The following is a 23,729-nucleotide window of genomic DNA, read 5'->3' as shown; positions in this document are numbered from 1 at the left end:
CCAGTTTATGCAATGTCTATCCCAGACCCCTTGCTGGTTTAAGTTAAACCAGAGTTCCCTAGCATCCTGGCTTGTTCTCTGAGCTGTGCGGGGCTCTCTGCTCCACAGCAGGGCTGGCCCCTCCCCTCTGCTCCCTGGCTGCAGCTCTGGCAGAGACTGCAGGCATCTGCTTGGCTTCCCCCTGCTCCCCCACTCTCCTCACCACTCCGTGCTAATCAGGGATTCCTCAGTCCCCTCTGCACAGACACCTCTCCGCATTAGCTAGCAGACCACATGCTGGCTATCTTCATGCTGTGGCAGATAGGACAAAGGCAGAATCAGCAGATAGCTGGTAATGTCCTTCCTTGTAAAAGCTGTTTAAGAGCTTGAACTAATGGAGAGAGACTATTATTTTCTTAATGAGCTGATAAACACTGAGTTAGGGGTAATAAACTTTGTGTTAGCAACTGCCTGCTAGGCTGGTCATGAGTGGGGGAGGAACCCTTCCCTAATCAGAGCATCCTGCTGGGGCCTGGCCATGCCCACCTCAGCTCAGCACTATTGAAGTGAAGAGAGGGCTCGCTCTAGCACCCCTTGGCTTCTAGCCAGAGTCACTGCAGGCATGTTCTGGTTTCCCCTAGCTACGGCCCCTCTTCTCTCCCAGCCTATCCCTGTCTCAGAATGGGAGGGCGGAAAGGGAGCAGAGGGAGTTCATTTTGGGGGGTTCCTCAGCCGGCTCTGGAGAGTGGGGTGGATGCACTTCAGGGGGGACACCAAACCCCCCCAGACAGAACTCCCTCCTCTCCCTTTGCTCCCTCCCAGTCTGAAAACAGCTCAAGGCCAACAGGCAGCACAGAAGGATACTTTGTTTCAAAACATCTTCATGGTCAGATTTTCACCCCATCAACTATTTTTGAAGCTGTCTGCAGCCATGCGCATGTTTGGTCACAGCTATAAACTACTTTCTGTGGCCAGATAGGGTGAAAATTGCCACTTCTGTCTGCACCCTTAGTTCTATGCCTTTCATTGCTTCACGGTGGAGCTTAAAACATTTAGTCTTTCATAAAATATACTTAGTTGTGTACCCATTGTTCAGGTGACAAGTAAAAATGAAGGAATGAAAAAATAATGGTTTGTGGCTGGCAGTATTTGTTTAATTTTCCTAGCTAGAGATTTCCATTTCTTCTTGTGTTTAAAATCTAAATCTAAAAATACCTCCTTCTTCTGATATATTTTTTTAAATCTTCAGAGTCATTTTTGCAGCAGCTCTTATTAGCCCAAAATAAACAAGACATTTTCTAAAGGGCTGAGCTTCCAGAGGACAAATTTCCTTTGTCAATTTAGATTTGGCTTAAATTCATTTAAACATGGTCCACAAGTCAAAAACCTGAATCTACCACTGGTGCAGTGGTATTATTCACAGCCAAAGTCCCAAGACTTTTTTTGCTCTCCTTTAGAGGAATCATTTTCTTTATCAATAAAGAAAGCAAGCTAGTTGCCTGCAAGAACAGCTGGAAACTTCCCCCTATCCACTGCAATTTAAACATCAGAGATGGGAGACAAAAATGCAGCATCTCTTGATGCAATTAATATTACAATAGCCCATTTTAACATCTCTGGATGTGAGCAGAAATTGAAGAAAAAAAGTAAAGATCTGATTTACAAAGCCTTGAACACCAGCAATACACTACTGGCAAAATGAGTGTGTTTTTATCATCAACAAATAAAGGATTTAGGAGTCAGGAGCGAAAGATGTTTTTAAAAACATGTGTTTATCAAGCTATACACTACTTCTGATTCTTTATGAAATCCAGATCTAATTCCAGACAAAGGTTTCAGGAAGCATGCCAGGAAAGAAAGCTTATGTTTTTGTTTGAAAAGAAGAGATATTTGAAAATGCAGCTTTCCTTAATGATGCCACTATACAAACACCAAGATTTGCTTGAATCAGAAAAAAAAATCAACTTCAGAACTTGAAAGTATCTAAGTCAAAGGCAGCAATCTGTGAGGTAAAAACTAATTTATCTGCACTTGGCACTAAGTTTTGATGCATCTTTTAGCTGCAGTGGACACTGGACCAAGTTTGTTCTGTATTTAAACTGAGATACCCATTGTCCCACTATTGACATTCAATGAAGTTGTAAGATGCATTAAAAATGCATTTGTCAGTGCAGGGTTGGACTCATGGCCCAATCAAACTGTAAATCTTTGAGGGAGAGACCATTTTGCTAGTCTGTGATGATCATCCCTTAGCATGAGGAGATCCTAAGCATGACTAGGGGGCTTCAGGTGCAGCCACAAAATTAATACTAATTGATGGGAAGAGAAAGGACATCATTAATGCATCTCTGAAGATGCTGCTAAGTAAGCCAGCCACTTTCCCTTTCACAACAAGACTAGAGGGGTCAGGGGTGCTTCTGTAATGCTTTCAGTGGGAGCCCACTCTGCAGAACACAACACTGCTATCTTATCAGATTCACATTTTGGTAGCAGATTCTCTTAGAAAATTCCTGTATGGGGGAATTAACCCTAAGGCAGCCAAAAAGGGGGGGAAAAATATTTTGTTCTTTTTTTTTTTCCTTGCATTTTAAGATGATTTCCCCCCTTTTATTAAGCTGTTTAAAAAGCTGCACTTAAAATGGATGCTACACACAGGATTTCCCCCTCCACTTAATAACACTGTGAAACAGCGAACAGTGTCTGCTTTTAAAAATGGTTCGAGAGGCTGCTTGCCAGCTCCTTTTCTGAATGTTCTTTACTATTCAAAATCTGTGTAATATTTTCAGGAGTTCCTTATAGTGTTAGCTTTCAGGGTATGATAAGGTATCTCAGCTGTTGCATATTGCATTGAGCGAAAATCCAGCATACAAATGACTGTCTTAGATAGGAAAATTTTACACAAAATTATTTAAATTTGTTAAGCTGTCTCTGTTGCAGCAGGGGAAGGTGGAGTGGATTCTTTTGGCTTTAGAGGCATGTTAAAGGAAGGGTTTTCTTTTTTGGTAGAGAGAGACATCACTTTAAGCAAGGATGTTTTACATTTGAGAGCTACTTTATTTGTCCTGCGTGATGCCCTCCCAAGAGAATGGTACGTCTCAATGGTGGTGGCAGAGTGCTAAGTCATTCTGCTGCTGAGATGAGCTCCATCCACCGGCTCTGGCTCTGTGCATGGCAACCCCAAGAACAAAGTGTTGAGGACACCCTGGGGGTTAACTCAAGCTGCTACTCTTGAGCATGGCAGAAACTGGGGTCATGAACATGATGTTGCGGGAACCTCACAGGACTTCCTTATTACTTCATTCCCAAGATAAGCCTCACCACAGTTTATCTCCTCAGCAGCATAACTGAGGGCTCTGCTGCTGCAGGGGAGGCCTATTACATACCTGCCAAATAAATCCAGATGTGTTGGGTACTATAGCTCTATCCAGGCCAAGTCAACATGTCACCATCTTTTATTAGACTAACGTCCTTCTGTTTGCAGAGTGGCCATGTACTAGCTGTTCAGTTATTACCTTAATGGGAAGGATGAACATCAAGGCACTGATATATTATATGCAATAGTGTGTGAAAAATATGCCCACCTGCTTGGTGACTGCTGTGTGGTTACTATGATTATGCTTGCATAAATCATCAGTAAAAAACAAAACTGGCAATTTGTATATCTAAATGCCTGATTGGCACTCATGTATTAGGCATGCGATTGTGCACATCCATTTAAAAACATCTGGCCTTACAGGTCTATCATGCATACATACACAAAAGAAATATATGTATGTATGTATATACATATATATACATGTACATGTATGTATGTGTATATATATTATATATGTATAGTGTTTGTGTGTGTGTAGGAAATTTAAGAGTTCCTGATGGTCTAGAAGTATATGAAAAAGACATAGGAACAGTGATCAGATGTCAAACACTGTGTGAAATGCAGTATGCTGGCATGAATGGTCAGTGAAGGATGGTGGAAGATTTGCCATGTTGTCATTTCTAGACCTCTCCCCCAAATCTGGCAGTCAGCCCTAACTTTAATAATCTTCAGGATCAAGCCCAGGAACAGCTCACAGGTAACTCTGAGTATTGATTTGGCACTGAAAGGCTGTGCTTAAGTTTTTACATCCAAAATTTAACCAACCTGGGCTTCCAGAAAACTTTGTATTGGCTTAAAACAGTTTAAAAGCATGGAGCAAATCCTGCAGGTGTTTCTCAGCTGTAACTCCCCTTGAACCTCGGAGGGAACGTGCTCTGTGTGGTTTGTTTTTATTACAATGTACTACATCAAAGAATTACAAAAGAAATTTGCTCTCTTTTTAGGAACAGAATCAGTGTTTTATGTTCACTCCTCTGTCTCTGCAGCAGCTGCTGTAAACAACCAACCAAAGAAACTTTAATCCTGCAGTGTGCTGACATTGTTGAAGACATCATTAGCTATTGCTGAGGAATAAACTAAGATACTTTGACAGGGTAAAGCAATGTATGCAATGAATGTTTGTTAAAGACATCCTGATTCTTTTCATGACCTTTTCAAAGGTGAGAAGGCAGGGAGTATTTATGCAATGGGCCCCAACCCACAGTAATATAACTCTTGGGTGTTATTATAGCATAAATGATTAGTGACAGCATGCAAAAGAAGGTGATTTACATAAGAAAAAACAAAGGTGTAAGCTTTTAAATGGGTATTATAAGCATTGGGCCAAATCCTCCTACTCTTACTCAAGCAAACCTTCAGGTTTTAACTTATCTGAGAATCACCCTGCTCTATAGCAGGAGCTAGTGGAGCTGGGGCCAATCTTGGCTTGTGTCAGCTTGCTCTGTCTCCTTTAAGGATTGACACTGATGCAGCTACACTGATGGCTAAAGTCCTCAGTGTAGAAAAGGTCTGAGCATTAAACAATGCGTATTTTGTCCCACAGGAGGCTATAAAGGCTCTCCTCTTGTATGTTTTGCTCATTTCTCACTTGCTCATTCATGTTGCTTTGCTTTTATTTTGTAATGTTCCCATGATTGACTTTAAAATGTGCTTGGGTTTTTGTTTTTCTGATGAAGAGTACAGGAACATACATGATTGTTTCCTAAAGAAAAAACTATCTATCTGACTGATTCATAATGATAGAAGCTCTATTGCTAGATATGCAGGGATACTTAGAGTCACATTCCAGTTTCCACTGGGTCAATGTCTGCACTTGGTGAGCTAAGAGAAGTTGCCGCTGGATAGATCAGCTGTGGAGATGGTCTGTGGGGCCAGGTTCTGCAAACAAACCTGAGGGGAGAGCCTCAGGCAGAGAGACTGAACCCACAGGAGATGGGTATGCATATCTGACAGGCTGCGAGGAAGGGGGTTTATTACTATCTATCTATCTATCTATCTATCTATCTTTGTGTATGGTTTGGTTGAAGCATCAAGTTTTGTCTGTTTTTTAGGCTACTTAATACTAATGGTTGTGAAGGCTATTAGTAGCATTAATAATAGGAGATATGGCTTAAAATTAAAATGGGGCATTTCTGTGCTTTTGTCTTTTAATTGCAATTTTAAACCCATTACAATTCAGCTCATTAAAATAATACTGGAAAGGGAAAGCTTTGGCTTTTTTTGTTTTTTTCTTTTCTTTTTCTAAAAACAATTCTTTTCCGTAATGTGCTCTTTTAAAAAATTGTGCTAATTATTTTTATACTGACAAGAGGATTATTTGACTTAATTTAATATGCTAGATTAAGTTCTAACGGGAAAAAGCACTACTATAAACAAAACTGAAACGAGAAGTTTTATTTATTTATGCTGCTACTACTTCAGAAGAAGTTCTGCTTCTACACAAGATCTACTCTGAGGTGAGGAGCACATTTTAATTAGGAACTGGTCGACAATATTATCCTTAAAGTATGTATATGGGAAAGTACCATTTCTCCATCTTTTACCTGGAGGAATATGGCAGGGAGCATGGTTCTCTGGCACTTAGATTAACTGAAAGCCCTGATATTTCTCCATATGCCACACACTCATTGGAAGAAGAAGAAGAGCAATTAGAAAGTGATGTAGGCAGGATGACTTAACGGCAGGATGAGTGCATGGGAATGGAAAATGTATCCAAAGAAGGAGGAATACTTAAAGAGCTTAATATGATCAAATAAGGTGGACAAGGTGAAAGAACTGGCAAACTGTAATAAAGCTATCAGGCTGTGGGTCATACTGTATGACTGGGACTAGAACATACAGCGTGTATATGAAGAAAGAAGGGGAAGAAAGTGTTCTGGGCAGCTGTCACTGTGACCTCAATAGTTTGCAAGGCTTCAGAACAAATGTTAAAGGAAACAGTAATTAAAGACAGAGGTAAGTGGAAAATGGGATAAAATGCACTAACCCAGTATCCTTGTGTTTATAAAACTCTTTTTCTGGGCAAGATAAATGCAGTAGATCTAATGCATCCAGACCTCAGTTAAGCATTTGATCTGTTGCCACATAGGCAATTAGTAATCAAGCTGGAGAAGAGGGGAATTAGTGCAAAAACTATAAGAAACTGATTATAAGGGAGACAACAGAAGGTCATATTGAAGGGGGAACTATTTACTGGGGGTTGTTTGTGGAGTTCCTGGAGGATGAGTCTTGCGACCAAAATTATTGAATATTTTCATTAATAACTTGGCACAAAAGTAGGACTGTGCTTAAGGAATTGGCTGATGACAGTGTTCTGAGGCAGTGTCAATATAGAAAGGATCAGAATAGAATCCACAAAGAACTGGTAAGCCTTGCAGACTGGAATTATAGACATGGGATAAAATTTAATAGCAGAAGGGGCAACTCAGGGACTAACAACTAGCCCGTGTGCTCAACAATTGGAAATGACAGAGGAGGAGGAGAAGAAGAGGAATGACTAGGGTGCATTAGTTTGATCACAGGATGACTACGAGCCACACATGTGATGCAGCTATGAAAAAGGTAAATGCAGTCTTAGAAGTTAACAGACAAGGCATTTACAATAGACATAGGGTGGTATTAATGTCAGTGTGAAAGAGCATGTCTTGGCTGAGCACACTTTAAGTAAGTCTTTTCTTCTGTGTGTGTGGGAAACAAATGGAATGAAGAAAGAACAAGTTACTGGTCTGCCAGGCTGCAGTACTGTAAAAAGGACCCAGGGGATATAGTGGACTACAAGATGAATATGAATCAACAGTATAATATTGTTGAAAAAAAAAAGTAGCATACTGGGCTGTTTAAATAAGAGTATTGTATGCAAGGCATTGAAAATAATTCTTTCATGCTACTCAACACTGGAGAGGGCTTATTTTTAGCTACTATACTTTAAGAAAGAAGTAGATATACTGGACAGAGGAGAGCCAGAGAAAGACAGGAGGTCTAGAGAACATGGTTTATGATGAAAGGTTGGAAAAACTGGGATTATTTAGTCTGGAAAAGGGAATACTGGGGGGAATTTGTTAACAGTCTTCAAATACACAAAAGTTTGTTACAGAATGGTGATCAATTGTTCTTTATGAGCACGTCTACATGTGAAATTAATGTGAAGCAATAAACTCCATCGGTTACTCAGCCAGAGTTTATTGCTCCCAGGCACCGCATCTTCACATGTGGCCAGGTCTGGCTCGATGTAGCACCTTGAGCCAGGCTGGAGCAGCCCTGGTTGGCAGGGGGGCCCCGGGGTCATTCTGGCAGTCCAGGGCTTCTCCAACCTGGCTCAATGTGTTGTATAGGGACTGGCTGGGGTATGAGGGTGCTCTAGTATGGGGCTAGCTGGCAGGCAGCCACCACACTCAAGCATCCTTGTGCCCCAGCCAGCTCCACTAGCATCTCCACTTGTGTTGCCGTGCACTAAAGAACGCTCCACGGGATAATACTTGTATTTACAAGTACTAATCTGTGTTGGAGTTATTAGTTTCCTGTGGTGTAACAGGGCCACACATGTATATGTTGAGCCTTTACTGTGGAGCTAATTAGGCAGTTCTCCAGCAAACGTCTCATGTAGATGTACCCTATGTCTACAACAGAAAGAACAAGAAGCAATGGGATTAAATTGCAACAAAGGAGATTTAAGTTAGCTAGCAGGAAGAACTTTCTAAGAAGGTGGTGAAGCACTGGAAGACAGAATTGTGGGATTTTCACCAGTGGAATTTATTAAGTGGAGATTAGACTAATATTTGCCTGGGATGATTTAGATAGGGATGATCCTGCCTTGAAGATGGGGTTGGACAAGATGACTTCCTAAGCCCTTCTAGCCCTACTTTTCCATAATTTCTATGATACCACCACAGACAGTGTCTTCAAAAGCACTTCTTACTTACACCAGGGGTTGTGGTCAACAAATGTATAGGCCTGCTCCCCTTTGCAGCTGAGAGGTTGATCAGTATTCATACACGTTTTACACATGAGAACATTATTTACCAAAAAAAAAAGTTAAACAACAACACCTGCAAAATTCTTAAGTTGTATTCTTCCCACCCCACCAATAAAATGATGAACCTTTGAACTGTGAGTAAGAAGGATTTGGTCTTCTAAATGGGATTGAATCTAAAGAAGGGCCTTTTCCAACATCCTGCTTGCACACAGTCCAAATGGGAGGCAAAGTTCAACTTGTCCCTTTACAGGGCTTAAATAACAAAGAAAAACAGCAAAGATCACCACAGCCCTTTTTCTAGGCTCTTAGAACTGTGCCCTTATGACTACTCAGCCAACATGCTCTTCTCCCAGAAACACATTTCCACTTCCTTTGGACACAGGTCCAACACCTTTCTTAATTTCTTCAGTGAAATTCACTCCCATCATTCCAAAAAGCAGCAAAGCTCCTAGCAGCTGAAGGGCTCTATAACAGATTGAAAGTATGCCTTGTTTTCAGAAACAGACAGTGTTAAACACAACTTACCAGAAGGACAAAAAGAAAGTAATAAAACTGTGCATCAGTTCCTTGTTGCAGAAGGTGTTTCATTTGTGAAGCATTAGCAGTGAAGAGTGCCATATCCAGAAAGCCCTGAGCAAGAGTCTTCGTTCTGGCATATGTGTTAATGTTCCTTATTATCTGTGGAAGAATGGAGAGCAGTGTTAGACCTTTCTGATATTGCCTCCACACCACAGGGTGTCAACCCTCAGCTTGGAAGAATAAGGCATTAATTCTTTTCTTGAATGCATCCTTTAATATGTTTAGAAATCTCTTGATTTACTGGTTTGTATCAGCAAGGTTTTCAAAATGGTTCAAATTGAGTTTAGCTATAAATGGAGATAAATTAAGTCTATCAGGGTGGTCCCAGTCCTGCAGTGCTTGTGCACTGATAAATGATTCAGCTCATAAAGTAGCCTTTTATAGGTTTTAGGGCCAGAAGAACAATTATGATCATTGAAGTCTAACCTCCTGCATAATACAGACTATTGAACCTCACCCTGTAACTCCTGCATCAAGCCCTCAATTGCTGCCTGAGTTCTAAAATACTACTACCACTAACAATAAAGCTAGGCCAATTTATGCCAGCTGAGAATTTGGCCTACTACATTTTACTTTGGCTAAATTTTTGAAGCCCAGTGGTATGAGCCTTGCTTTCTTTAATGCAACCAAAACTTTCTTCTCCAGTCTTTGGTATTTCTCTTTCTTTCCCCACTGACCCTCCTGTTCTGTGCTTTTCTTGGGCAAAGTCTCCTTCCTCCCTGGATAAGTTGCCCAGACACAGGTTCTTATCTTCCACACATCAGCTTTTTGCTCCTGGGTGTGATGGAGCAGCTTCAGTGCTCCGTCACTTTAATGGCTGGAGCAGGGAGCCAGCAGCTGGTTGATGATGGTGGCCATTTTAGAGCCCAGTACTCAGGGTAGAGGGGGCAGTTTGTGGGTAGCAGCCATGGAAGCAACATTGAGCTGAGCCACAGCCCCAGAAACATCTTGGAGGTAAGGGTGGGGCTATGAGGTAGGGAGGAGGCCCCATGGTCCTGGGCATGACTTGATACTGCACCCTGCTGGGGAAGGGTGGCCTGGTGGGACTCCTTGTGGTGAAGGAGTCCCCAACAAATGCCAGGCCAGATACCTCCCTGGTGAAAGGCAGGTAGTAGTGCCTTAACTCCAGCCTCCACCATCCAGTAGGTTCATTAGCAGAGTGGTAGCCAGGCATGCCGAGGACAGGCACCTGAACCTACAGGGGTGGTTGACCCCAGGCCCTAGGAAGAGGGCAGAGTACGGTTGCAGGGGACAACTTGAAGGGCTGCACAAGAGTGAGTGTGCTGGACAGAGCCCTAGCAAGGGCAATATATCAGGGCCCAAGTGAGAGGTAGCCCCAATGAGGGGGCATACGTGGGGTAATGGCCGAAGACAGAATCGAGCTTTGAGTGAGGGCATGTGTTATGTGACTAAGGATACTGAAGGCAGAGTCGAGCCTTCATGGGAGGACATGCGGTACATGACTAAAGATACTGAAGGGAGAGCCAAGCCTTCATGGGAGGCAATGCACTGTATGCTAAGGATACTGGGGCAAGCAGAGTCTTCTTGGGAGGTCATGTGCTGTGCACCTGAGGATACCAGGGAGAGTAGGGCCTTTGTGGGAGGTCATGTACCGAGCAGCTGAGGATACTGGCGCATGTAGAGTAAGAGGCTGATTATGAGGCCATCTACGAGGTGTGTAAGGGGAGGTCAGAGCATGTACATATTGCCCATGTCATAGCTGGGCACTTGAAGGGCAGCCTCCCACCTATTAACACTAGGATTAATTAATAATAAGGCGTGGCAGGAGAATGAAGTGGGTGGTTTGCCCATGGACAAGGGGGCGAGCCGGTATAAAGACTGGGCTTGAGGTGTGTTCCCTTGACACTGGGGACCCATAGAAGCAGCTGAAAACAAAGATGAGGGTCAGCAACATATGACCAGCCAGCTTTTCATGTGGTCAATGGACCACAGTTTGAGAATCACCAATTTAGAATAATGAACAATCTGCCATTTGTGGGTGATTCATGAACAGATAAAGAGGCTGTACAAGTTAAATAAATTATTCACTAGCAATTACTCAGACAGACCTATATTTAGTATTATGAACTGCCTAAGTCAATATTCAGGCTATATGGGCACTTGCTACATTACCATCCTTAAGAATTTATGCCTAATTCTTAGTCTTATTGTGTACATGCACAAAAGAAATTGTGTATTGTGTAAATATTTGTTCTCTTCTAATTCTTGAATGCAATATATTATGAAGCTTTCAAAATCAGAAACAGCATTACAAGGAAAAAGTAATCTACACTATTTTGAGTTCATATTGGGAGAAGAACGTTTGTTGTATTAGATTCATAATTCATTTACAAATACCCTTGCTAACAGTAAATCCAAATATTCCTTTGGTAATTATTCTGTAATAAAATTAATGCCAAATAATGAGCAGACAGGCCTTTATGAGTATGACTACAACATTTACTCCTCTTTGGGAACTGCTGGAACTGTCTGTATAAATAATATCATCTCATTATCATTAAAGCAGTACATTCATTTTGTAATGAAGTCTTGCAGAGAGAAATTCCATTTAGAGACTGAAGTTTTCAGTGTCTCTTAATCATCCATCACACGTTACAAGGAGAGATCTCCCAGACTTTAGCTCTTTATTCCTTAACATAAAGTTATAATAGTTGTTAAGCATATTAGAATTCCTCATATCCACCTAAAAGAGAAAGATTACTCTCCCTTAGTCACTCAAATGATCCTAGGTTAGTAGTAGAAAGCAAAGCTTCAGATGTTTAACTTGCTCTGTGTTTGAAACTCAGGTAAATGTACTGTACCATGCTTCAGTGCCTTTGTGAACTGTCAGATATTCAGCTGTTCCAAAATCCTGGCTTTTATTAAACTTTTGCAACTGTATTCCTACAGCTACAGAAAGGCACACTACATTCTCCTAATTATGCGTAACCTTTCTACTGGGACATTGGCACTTCCATAATGATTTGCTGACTGCCTGGGGCAATGTCCATAGTGCTGTTTGTCCCTCCCTATAGGTCTGTACATGGAAGTTAGGCCAGCAACTATAAGTCTCTGCACCAGTAATTCTTATCTCAGGCCATAAAAGACCATTCCGGCTACATATTTGTTCTAGATCTGATATCCAAAAAAAGAATATGTGGGGAAAAATGCTTAGGGTGGTTCACCACTCTTCCTTAGTATATGATGCATTAGGAAGTACAGAAGCATGAAATGAATGCTGGTGCCTTGGTGAATGAATTTGACAAATTACAACATAGTATTATTTACTGTTTGCAATTAATTCTAAATCAACAACTTTGTGTTTTCTTCTATAGCTAATGAGATAAACATCAAGAACCAAAGTATATTAGTAAAAGTATGAGAAGTAAAGGTCTGAACCACAAACAAACCAACAACTTAAAATTCTTGAGCCATTTAATTCTATAATTTGGCACTAGAAAGCCACAAATACAAGAAAAATGGCAGTTTCGCTGCAGGTTCCTACTAAGCAGACATTATACTGCTAATGAAAATCTTTAAAAAGGAAACATAAGGCACACTAAAATCAGAGGCCTTACTGTCAATTACGCTAGACCTTTTCTTACTCACTTGGCTGAGCTGCTTCTAGAGTGATCTTTTATGGAGTGGAGACACAAGTGCTGCATTCCATTACAGCTTTTAACTTCAACTCTTCCAATGATACCCAGATGTACAGTTCACACAAATCAAAATGTAATGTGATAAATTATGAAACAAGGACTCTTAAGACTCAGGTTACATTCTGAGGAGATTTATATTGCCAGGCCCCTTCTCCCAGACAAAGACAAGTCAACAATTTTAGGGGGCATTACTTACATTTATTTGGTTTTCACCATTAGGTCTGTGTTGGAAAAGAGGTTCCTTTTCAGTTGAAATATCACTGTCTTCATCTGGCATATTTCTGTGCATATTTCTTTGAAGTATTGAGCCCATCTCTTGTTTGCAAAAAAAAGTCAAGATTTAGAAGCTGAGAGCTGATCATTTATCAAATGAGGACTTTAGAAAAATCAAACCATACCTTGGTATGAAGATATGATACATTGTTGAGATAGAACAGTTTAGTTCACTCTAGAAACTATTGTTTGCCTGTAACTTTTCCTAGCTAAGCATGGGACCCATATACAGACCGGTCACTGAGAGTGACTTTGTATGTCTGCTCCTGATGGATTGCTTTGACTCTGGATATTTCGCTTCTAGTGTTGTCTATATTTTGAGCGTTTTGTGAACACTATTCAGAGTAGTGGAGGCTGGAGTGCTGACTCACAATGGGCATTGCAGTGTTTTCAGCTGTGCAGTGCTTTTTTGTCTTCCCAGCTTTACCATGAAGTTTCTCTCAGTGATTGCACCAGGGCCAATAGCCACAGAGCCCTTAATCTGCGTGAGCAAGATTAAAAAAAAAAAAAGTAGTTAAATGGAAAATATTGTAAAAATGAGTAAACTACACTTACGGTTGTAGCACCCAGCTGTTATACCTCATTTCACAGGGCAAATGAATGGCCTGTGTGTGAAAAGCCTGAAACCCAAAGAAGTTTAAATTTGGATCAGCATTTCATGGCCTGGATCCTCTGTAATGATATTCTCAAATCATCCCTAACCACCAGGTCAATAACCTCATTATATAACTGCAAGAAGTATCATTAATCTATGCAGGTACGCAAATATCATTGATCCCTATATAATCAATGGGGAAATTCTGCTCCTATTTATATGTGTGTAACCCCAAAGAGTGCAGTGACATGATGCAGTAGGGAACAGCACTTGATTTAATTTTTCTCCAATAACTTAGGTGATTCGTTCTCCAGCCTCTTATCCCTCAAAGAAATTAATCATTTTTGTCTTGAGAATTCCAGAAATGCTAGGAATGGGGCTGGCATTCACTTTTACTGACATGTGAGAAAGGACTGGTTAAAAAATCTTGATGGAAACTGTTTCTCTGTGGCAAATTGGGTTTTCAAAGTAGATGTTCAGGTTTTTCCTCCAAAAGCAGTCTGCTTTCCCCATTACCTTTTAACTTTTATTTGATAAAAATGAATAGGGGTAATCAGAGAAGCAGCTCCACAGAGAAGGGTGGGCCATGAGGCAATCAAAACTACTACTTCCAGGTGACCCTGAATTGACATGTTCAAGTTTCAGTTGGATAATTTTTAGTAATACTTTTATTTTCTTGCCAAACCCCTCAAATGTTCTGTGGGGAGGAAAGAACCCATTTGGTGGCTAGTCTTATTAAAAATGAATGCAATTGTCTGATCATTATTTACTGCACCCTTTAAATATTGCTCTGAATAATTAAAGAGCTATTAATTCAATGGAAACCTGCAAAGCATATTCAGCATGCCATGTGGGGCTCTTTAAACAGATGCTATTAAACTTGGGCAAACTGATCATAAGGGCAAAATCCCCTTCCATCTCAGACATGGATGCCTGTAAATGCCTCCGTGGATTCTCTGTGTATGGTGGCATAGTGGTCATTGCTCTCTTCATGACAGTGCAAAGAGAGCGTGTCAGACATCAGTATGAAAAGGGCTGGCTGGGAAAAAAAGCTGGGTACTAGAGGGCTCTCGTGACCTGGTGATATTGTTAGCCCCATAATTCTGAGCTCTGTGTGCGTTTACCTACAGTTCACTCTCATCGTTTTTATCTCTCTCATAAATCTGCTTTTCCTTGGGAGATAAGCACTGGGAGCGGGGTGGAATAGAGGGAGAGGAAAGGAAGGCATTTCCTGTAAAACAAAATAAGCCAACACTTACCTTTCAAGGAGAAAGAGCAAAGTAAGGAGCCTTTGGGGCCTTCTGAGAAGGCAGGGAAACTGCAGAAACTGTTTTCTGGGCTGCTGGCTGGGGTCAAGGTGAGTTTTCAAGACAGACACAATATGGTTGTAGTAACTGAAATTGGACAAGAAGACCATTGTATGCAAACTACAAAACATACCCAGAGGGAACTTTCCTGCTCAAAATGTTGCCTGTGAGAAATACAGAGTCTCTCTGAGCACTGAGGAAAAACAAACAGGAGCTCACTAAAAGGAAAGGTAAAACACAACATTTTGTTATTGCAACTAAAACAAATAAACTCAAAATCCAATAGGAAATAGTTGGTGCTACTCTGTAAAGCCTGAAGGAAATGGACAATGACTGCACAGACTCAATCCAATTAGGAAAAAAGATTTAATTTAATTACGTTCCACAGATCTCAGCTTGCTAGAACCAGTCAAATGCAGAGATAAAAAAGATAAAGGGGTGCTGTAGGCAAGAACATTTTCAGCGAAATGCAACAAAAGAAATGATACAATTGAACAATATAGGAAAATCCATGCACAGGCAGATGTATTTCTCCCGCACGTTTACTTACTCTTAGAATATTCTGCCAACTTTTCTCCATTAGTTTCCTCAGTGAAAAAACCCTGGAAATGCAAAGCTTTATATAGACATATGAATAAATTGACTTAGACAGGTGAGGTTTAGAGCTAGTTAAAAGGTCATGCAATTTAAACTGACAGGCATCACAAAAGACAGCCTGACTAGTCTAATACTTTTTCCCCCGTGAGAGAAATTGGCTTGCAGAGAACTGATCATTGCGGAGCCTGTTAACGAAATCCAGTCTGTTGTAGTGCTTTGTGGAACTCCTTATGTGCTTTCATTCTGGCCACTCATTTCTGCTCCGCTGTTCTTTCATTTATAGCAGTTTGTCTGGATATGGATATAGTGTTCATTGGCTGCAAAGTAATTATGCCGCTTCACATCAGGATCAGGCCCAGCATATTCCCTTATGCTATTCCTCCCCTGGCAACAGGAACTAGAAGCAGAATCAAACTCCCAATGCTGTTCTGTTCTAAAAGGTACATAGACTAATTTCAAAAGAAGGTTCAATCTCCCAGTGGGAATGAAATGAGGAGCCAGTGAAGATAAAGTTTAAAGGGGCTTTTGAAATATTTAAATACAAATCTTGAACCAATTGTGCCAGCCTTATGTTGGCTTGGCAGAGCTCAACTCCTCTGTACCTTAAACAGTCCCACTCAGTAAATAATACAGTAGTAAAGGTGGAAGCACTGAGCCTTTTGAAGTTTCATGAAAAGGCTGCAAGTCCAGTGAAACCTCAGCTCGTATAATAGATGGTGTTGTCTGGGGTTACAGTGTCATCGTTGCTGTTGTCCTCCCTGGGTGTTATTGATGCGTTGTCAGTGCTGAAGTCTCAGGAACTGCGGTGTTGACAAGTCGCAGCCAGGAGAATCCAACACCAATCTTGTCTTGAAGAGTGACTGCAGGCCTGGCTCGGTAGCAAAGATTCACCCAGGTTTCTTGTTTACAAGCTCAGCCCTAGCACATTTGAGCCTAACAAGCACATCAGACCAGGAGTTATGGCATTTGCACCTGTGACAAGGTAGTCGGCACACCACCATGCGGGCTTCTGCAGGCCGCTACAAAATTTCCCTGCTTTTCAATTCTTTTTTTATACAATGATCAAAACAAATTATGTATTGTATTCCATCTGTATCTTGAACATCTCACGTTGTCTTCTACCATGGGCTTGTTTCACATTCTGACCTGGGTGTCCTCACTCCAGCCGTATCATCCTACTGGACTAACCTACCTTGTACTATCATCTCTCCCTCCCATCTCTTGGTAGGAATGCGCATCTGGCTCACATGCCAACTTTTGTTTATGTGAAGTGTTCATGCATTGGTCAGGTTTGCTGGTGAGGCCTATTCTGGCCAATGATTTAGCAAAGCTTTTGAGTGAACAGCATACATTAATCAGTGCCCCAGCAAGGCCTACAGATGGAGGCGCTTCTTTGCCATCTTCATTCAGAAGGGGCAACTGAAGAGTTATGGAGCATGGCTTTTAAATTTGGCTAACAGCGTGTCAGTGTCTGTAGGAAAATATTCCGCCTTTTTACAAATGGGTCTAGGTAGAGCGCTGGGGGACTTTATTGGTTGGGGATTCCATGATGAATTATGGTGTAGGATTCGATAGGGGAGCTGTAACAGGTTGCCCTCCCCAGCGCCATCTTCCCTGTTATCCGTGCTCTAAGTGGGGCGCCCTTGGAGTTCCCTTTAAGGTTTCTTGTGTCCTGCTGTCTACTCTCCTGCCATGTCTTGATGGAAATTTTATACCAATGTTTTTGTAAGTGGGAGACTGCCTATTGTTTTTGTATGTTGGCATCCTCTGCCACCACTGGCCTTGACCCCAGTCTTTCTCTAGCTAGGCTTCCCCATCTAAACCCACCAGATAGGGTTTGCCTCTGAGGCTCTAGCTCTTTAGTCTTGGGGCTCGTGGCCCTCCTTTTTGCTCCAATCTGGAGCACAGCCTCCCTGGCCCAGAGGCCCATCCACTAGCCCCACAGCCAGGGGGTCGCAAGCTTGAAGCCGGGCAGCAGCCCCAGACCTCCACCGTTCCAGTCCAAAAAAACCCAAAAGACACTGTTGCACACCAGGCCACCCTGGCCTTTTTGGCTCGCCCTCTTGGGCGCCGGGCCTGTGCCTCCCGAGTACTGCACCCTCTCTGTGCACCCTGAACATTGCGCCTATGCAGGTGCCAGAGTTCTCACGCTATAGTGGGGCTCCAATGAGGCCTCCTCCTTCCCCAATAGCCTCACCCAAACCACCAGTGTTATTCAATAACAAAAAAAATATGAACAGTCCTGTCCATGGGCAATAACCACCACCAAGAGAAATGAGATTAAAGAAGGCAGCACACTAGCTTACATTTATGCAGGGGTTCGTGCTTCTGCTCCCCACCGTCGGCTACAGTCCTTCTTCTGGTGTTGCTGCCGCTTCTCTGGGGTCCTCCATAGTTCCCCTCCTCCAGCCTTTGGACCACTCACCAAGCTTCTTTGTGGAACTCCGGGACACACTCCTTTGGCCACCCAGCCCAGGGTTTTTATAGTCCTGGCCTGCCCCCTTCTGGTCACCTGACTAGCTGGCCAGGCTCAGCTTTTAACCCCCACCTTACCAGCACGCTGTGCCCAAGACGTTCTGGTCTTAAAGGGGCCGACCTGTCTTCTGGTAACAGGGCTAGTGTTCCCTGTTACAGGAGCAAACAGGTACATCAGAGACTTTCAGAAAGTTGTGTGTACTCTCCCTATGAGTCTGTACTCAGAACTGAGGCCAGCAACTATAGGTCTCTGCACCAATAATTCTTATCTCAAGCCATAAAAGACCATTCCAGTTACAGATTTCTTCTAGATCTGATACCCCCAAAAAGAACATGTGGGGAAAAACGCATGGGGTGGTTCAAAGGGGTGTATGTTGTAGCCGTGTTGGTCTAAGGACGTAGGCAGACAAGGTTCCTTGGGTGAATCTGATATCTTTTATTAGACCAACTTAAATAGTTGGAACAAAAATTTAAGCAAGCTTTTGGGTTTAAAAACCCTTCGTCAGGCTGGGGAAGTTTCTGCAGTTGGCGTGTGCTCTTCCTGGCTGTGCTCTTCCTGGATGGGATTAATAGTAAAGAAGCCAGAGGCTGGGTTGGTATGTATGCAGGACAGGCAGTCAGTAAAGATGTAAATTGAGGAGTCAGTGGGTGAGAGACAGGCTGGGGGGGGCGGGCGGGAGAAGGGGGATGAATGTAGCAGTTAAATAGTGGAGAGGTACCTGGGGAGTCAGATGTCAGGCAGTGGTTCACCACTTTTCCTCTTGCACCAGTCTTATAGTGCTGATGAAGAAGTAGGATAGGTGCTGAATAGGGGCTGTATTGTCTGGAAACATGACTTCAGAGAAAACAACTCTTTTTTTATTCAGGTAGACTGCAATTTTCATTAATCATTTTTTACTTTTATACCACCATAAACATGTATTTATAAATACAAATAGAGTATATTTATTTATGTAAAAATAAAACATATTCCCACTCAGAACCCCGAAGAAGCAAACAAAATGTGCTTTCAAAGATGAGTCAGACTCAACTCTGTGTAGCGCTAAATTGCAGAGGGATTTTCACAACATGCTTTGGTTCTAACAATATGAAAGGTCAGTACACACACATCTTTAGGTGTGAACATGAGATGAGGAAACGCTTAAGTTTTTATCTTGTTTCAGAATGCTTTGGGGTTAAGCCTTTCAGCAGCTGAGAGCTTTCCTGGCATACATCTGCTGAATGATTTTGTTAAATTATGATCCGCCTGAACATCATTCCCACACTTGTTATGAAAAAAGAAAGCAAGGAAGTACTAGGACTGGAAAAAGAGTGACCCATTGATCTCTATACTCACTTGATGAGATACAACAGTTTCCCAGCACGTGTTTACAAATGTGCTTCTGCCATTTTTGGTAGCAGACTGACAGGAGTCATAATATGAGCAGAGACAAAGGGTGAAAAAAACAGCACCAGAAAGTTAAAGGAGGCATTAAATGCTGCTGAGAGGGCAAACAAAGGAAGTAATGCTAGTGCTGCCGGAAAATGAGAAATTTTATCTTCCAAATCTCTTGTTCAGGAAAGATGGGAGAGAAAAACACACCTATGAAAATAGCTTGTTTTTGTTGGTACTTGTTCAACATTGCTGTGCAGTTCAGCTTGCTTTGATGAACTCAATCAACATTCATGTTAATGGGTGGGCACATGGATATCTGTTGTAGAAGTAACAAGGGGTTGCCGCTATGCATTGCATAGGAAGAAATAACTGAGGCCAGCTGGGCAGTCCTATATCATCCAACTGCCACATGATATCATGAAATCAGTCATCATGTTTCTTGATGTCCAGAGGTGATATGAAACTTTTAAGTTTATAATTTATTGTGCCACTGCTGCTTCAGGTCTCAACCCAAATCAGGTAGTGCAGAGGCAAAAGTTTAAAGCCACAGAGGAAAAAGTGAGCTGAACTTTTTTTAACAGGTTCAGTATGTGAAGGAAGTCACAGGACTTGCTATTCTCTCATTTTGTGTTGCTGTCCTCTTAGGGGGTAGCTTCCAGAGTATGGGTATTGCCCCATTGATTGTGCTTCCTTTCAGAGGTTATGCTCACTTTTGTGTGATTGGTGGTGTTGGCTCTCTTGGTGCCTCTCTACATTTCTGTTTCAAGTTACACAACTAAACTATTGATAATCCAGTCCATTTTTTTCTCACAAACAAGTAAGCGACCAAAACCCCCAAACACGCTTTATATGCATAGCTGTGTTGGCAGCCTGGAGGTCCAGCGACATTTTAAATTTAACCTCGAAAATTGATATTTAGAGCCTGGTCCCAGTCTCGCTTGCACTAGTTTTGTACAATATTACATCATGACCTCGGCAAAGTTATTCCTCCGGGACGCCAGCCTGAGATGTAGCTGCCACTAGCTTATTAAAAGCTGGTGAAGTATTAATGCTCTTTGTATTATGTAGCACAAGTAATTTCATTTTTGAGACACAGGGAAACAGGTGCTGAGAAACCATTTTCTACGTGTCTGAGGTGAGCTGCAAGCAGCAAGCTCTCATACTCACTGATTCCATGACAAATAGCAACACAGACAACTTGTCAAGATCAAATCGTGCACTTCAAGTTTTCCACACACTGATGGGAAATTAGGGCCCAGGATCAAATCTGCCTCACAACCTCAAAATGCAAATCAACCCTTGAATCTTTCTAACCCCATCCCCTTCAGACTGGCACCAGTTAATGAAAACAACATCTATTCAAATGTTATAGTTTCTTTTCTGTCATTGGGCAACTTTGGAAAATAAGGGTTTGTTAATTGTTCTTCACTATAAGGCAGCAGGCCTCCTCCTGTCCTCACTTACAATAGTTTTATGCTGGTACAGTGCCCAGAACTACAGCTGAATTAGGACCATTTCCACAAGTGTAAGTGAAAGGAGAATGAGGCTCCTTTTGCCTCGTGATCAAGGCCTCTGTTGACATCCACGCACAACACAAAGTGTGTGCCTACTTGGTGGGTACCCATGGGCAAAGAACTATGGTATATGGGATCCCCACTCTCTCCCTCTCTTCCCTTCCTTGCTGCAGCATCAGAGTCCAGTTGCAGTGTTTGACCTCTGGTGGACCCAGGGACTGCTCTCTTGTGCTTCTTCTGGGACATGAGACATCTCAAAGGAAGCACAGAGGTTGTACATGGTTTCCCCTGTGCTCCCTGGCTTGGGACAGTGAGGATTTGTTGCAGTCCTTGAAGGGGTATAACAGCTGGCATGCTTACCCCTGTGTGCCACAGAAGTGAATGAGAGTTCTTCCTGGGTCCTGTCCATGGAAGTAGACCCTGATTGTCATAAGGAGGATTTTTTTCCAAGCTAAAAATACATCCGAGGAACAATTCCACGGTGCACTTGTACAGAAAGTGCATTAAGCTCCAGTGAGCACAATACCTACTGCAAATATTTCCAAACACAGCATTTGAGCAGCTGCCAGGCCGCACAGCTAACACACAATTAAGAGTCTCTACATCTCCCATTTACTGCTTCATGTAATCCATTTAGGTATTTGGCAAAAGCACTGCAGCAAGGGGTAAGAATACGCATATTTTTGGGACCTGACTGCCCAGGACAAGAGGGTATGGTGGCTGTGTTACAAAAAGTCTCTCTTGGCCCAGATCATGACTCAGTAAACACAGTTCACCTTCTATACCTTTTTGAAGAAGGAACAAAGATCTAACATGTAATTTATACAGGAAAGTTCTACTGACAAATGATTTAAGTCCTTCTATTCATTGTTAATATTAAAGAGCTTGAGTCCAAGTCTTCTGACTTACATCAGTGTAAGTCAGGGGCAACTCTAATAAAAGGAAAAATAAGGGCTAACGGGTGTTAGTGGTGAATTCTAACTGACACAGATTGATACATGCTCAGCTTATAGAATCAATTTTGGTTCGTTATCAATTGTGGTTTAAGATTAGGGTGAGATATTTAATACCATGGCATAATCTGATTGTAAGCCAGTTTTCTCACTGGAGGAGGCTGACGATCATCAAAAAATCAAGCTCACAGCTGCCCATTCAAAAACATCATTCTTTACAATTACTAGGATTAAAAAAGCTCCAAATAATTTAAGGACAGATCCAACTGAGTTCTTTTTATAAAAAGTCAATATGAGACTTGAAGAGGTGCTGTCCCACCTTCAGTAAATGTGTAGCTATTCACATGCGCTGCAGGGATGAATACAGGATAAATAGCTATACAGGTACAGCAACAGACAAAAGAGCTGCTTGAAAACAATATATCATCGTCATGGACTTTTAAATGCTTTACTAACATATTTCATCCATTTATTGGCATATAACTCTAGATTTTCATTGCAAGATGCGGTTGGAGGGTTTTTTTGTTTTTTCAAGTGTTTGTTAGATCTGAGAACACCCATCACACTTTGGGGTGGTAAATGAATGTACTGATTACCCACAGGTATTTTAGAGGAACCCAATATGCAGAAGTAAATGTTCATCTTTAACAAACAAATATATTTGAAATTCTGACCAATACATTTCAAATGGTGTTTCATTTGATTTATGTCTACTAAGCTGGGGACTACAACACAAACGTGCACAAATGCGATTCATATGCAGACCAACAGAGTTGCCATGCAAACCATTGTATTCTACACATAAAAGATGACAACAAACTTCATCTTTCATCAGCAAATCAGTTTATAAAAGAGACAAACCATTCTCTTTTGCATGTGAATAAATGTGTAAAAAAAAAAAGGAGAAACAGTGTATGAAAACTAAAGAGATATTTTAAGGTTTTTCTGTATATCTATTAGATTGCCTCAGTTACTCCATTTCATATGCACATACTGTATAACAAATTTTACAAGTAAAGGAACAGTTAATTAAAGTGAAGAGAGATAGCTCTGCAGTATGCAAATACAGTTTACATTGCATTCTGGTGTCAGTAACATTACTGTAACTCCAGAGAAAGGATAGAGGCCGAATTACAATAGCAATTATTAATAGAAAAGGAGAAGGGAAGGGAATAAGCCACATTTCACACTACAAAAAATAATGTAGGCAGTATGACTGATACTGGGCATGTCTACATGTGCGCTTTAATGCGCAGTAGCCTACTTTAAAAACAACAGTGCTATTATTCTATATTATACTATTAATGTACAGTAAAATAGTAGGGCTGTGTGAAGCTTCAGTCCCTGATTCGATTCGGCAGAGATTTGGCCCAATTCAGTGAATCTGAATCGAATCAGGAGACCCTTTAATTCAAATTGAATTGGAACCCTCTGAATGGATTCGGAGAGATTCAGAAAGATTCAAAGATTTGGACATAGACACAGCTTTACATGTTTTTTCTATATACCTCAAAGTACCGGGTGGCTCATGAATGCTGTGATGCTTGGGCAGATGGAGTGTCCCACAGAAGCATGGCGGGGCTTCCCAGTGCACTCAGCAGCAGACCCATAAGTGGACCAGAAGCATTTCCAGTCCACTTCCGGGCTCACTGGGGAGCACACAGGGACTGCCCCCTGTTTGGTGAATGGTGTCTTCCTGGTGGTGGGGGGGGGGGGTACCGGGGGGCCCCCTGCAGCTGATTGCTGAGCTGGGGAGCACAGGGAGTGGGGCTCTGAGTGTTCAGCGGTGGACCCGGAAATGGACCGGAGGTTTCATAGTTTGTAGGATTGGAAGGGACCTTGACAAATCATCAAGTCTGACCCCTTGCCATGGCATGAAAGAGCACTGGGGTCGAATGACCCCAGCAAGGTGTTCATCTAGCCTCCTCTTAAAGACCCCCAGGGTAGGAGCCAGCACCACTTCTCTTGGAAGTTGGTTCCAGATCCTAGCCGCCCTGACTGTGAGGTAGCGCCTCTTGATGTCTAGTCTAAATCTACCCTCTGCCAGCTTGTGACCGTTATTTCTTGTCACTCCT

General features: G+C 42.0%; 1 protein-coding gene across 5 annotated transcripts in view; it reads right to left on the bottom strand.

Annotated features, from left to right (window-relative positions):
- The window catches only part of LOC112552066 (ninjurin-1-like), a 411,278-nt gene that overhangs the window by 12,013 nt on the left and 375,536 nt on the right, over positions 1–23,729 (bottom strand). Inside the window, exons 1-5 of one of the 5 annotated variants that reach the window (XM_025216526.1) lie at positions 17,644–17,778; positions 14,693–14,827; positions 12,964–13,319; positions 12,762–12,880; positions 8,853–9,005 (exon numbers count right to left, since the gene is read on the bottom strand). In XM_025216526.1, the coding sequence (XP_025072311.1) occupies positions 8,853–9,005; positions 12,762–12,878 (270 nt within the window). In that variant the 5' untranslated portion in view covers positions 12,879–12,880; positions 12,964–13,319; positions 14,693–14,827; positions 17,644–17,778. Of the gene's footprint in view, positions 1–8,852; positions 9,006–12,761; positions 12,881–12,908; positions 13,320–14,692; positions 14,828–17,643; positions 17,779–23,729 lie in introns of those variants that run through there. The other 4 variants (XM_025216536.1, XM_025216542.1, XM_025216549.1 and 1 more) reach the window with 4 other exon arrangements.

Source organism: Alligator sinensis, unplaced genomic scaffold (genome assembly GCF_000455745.1).
Source record: "Alligator sinensis unplaced genomic scaffold, ASM45574v1 scaffold170_1, whole genome shotgun sequence".
In the NCBI taxonomy this organism is placed as follows: Eukaryota; Metazoa; Chordata; order Crocodylia; family Alligatoridae; genus Alligator; species Alligator sinensis.
Note: the sequence above shows the minus strand (reverse complement) of the source record. Positions and strands in the feature narration are given on the sequence as shown.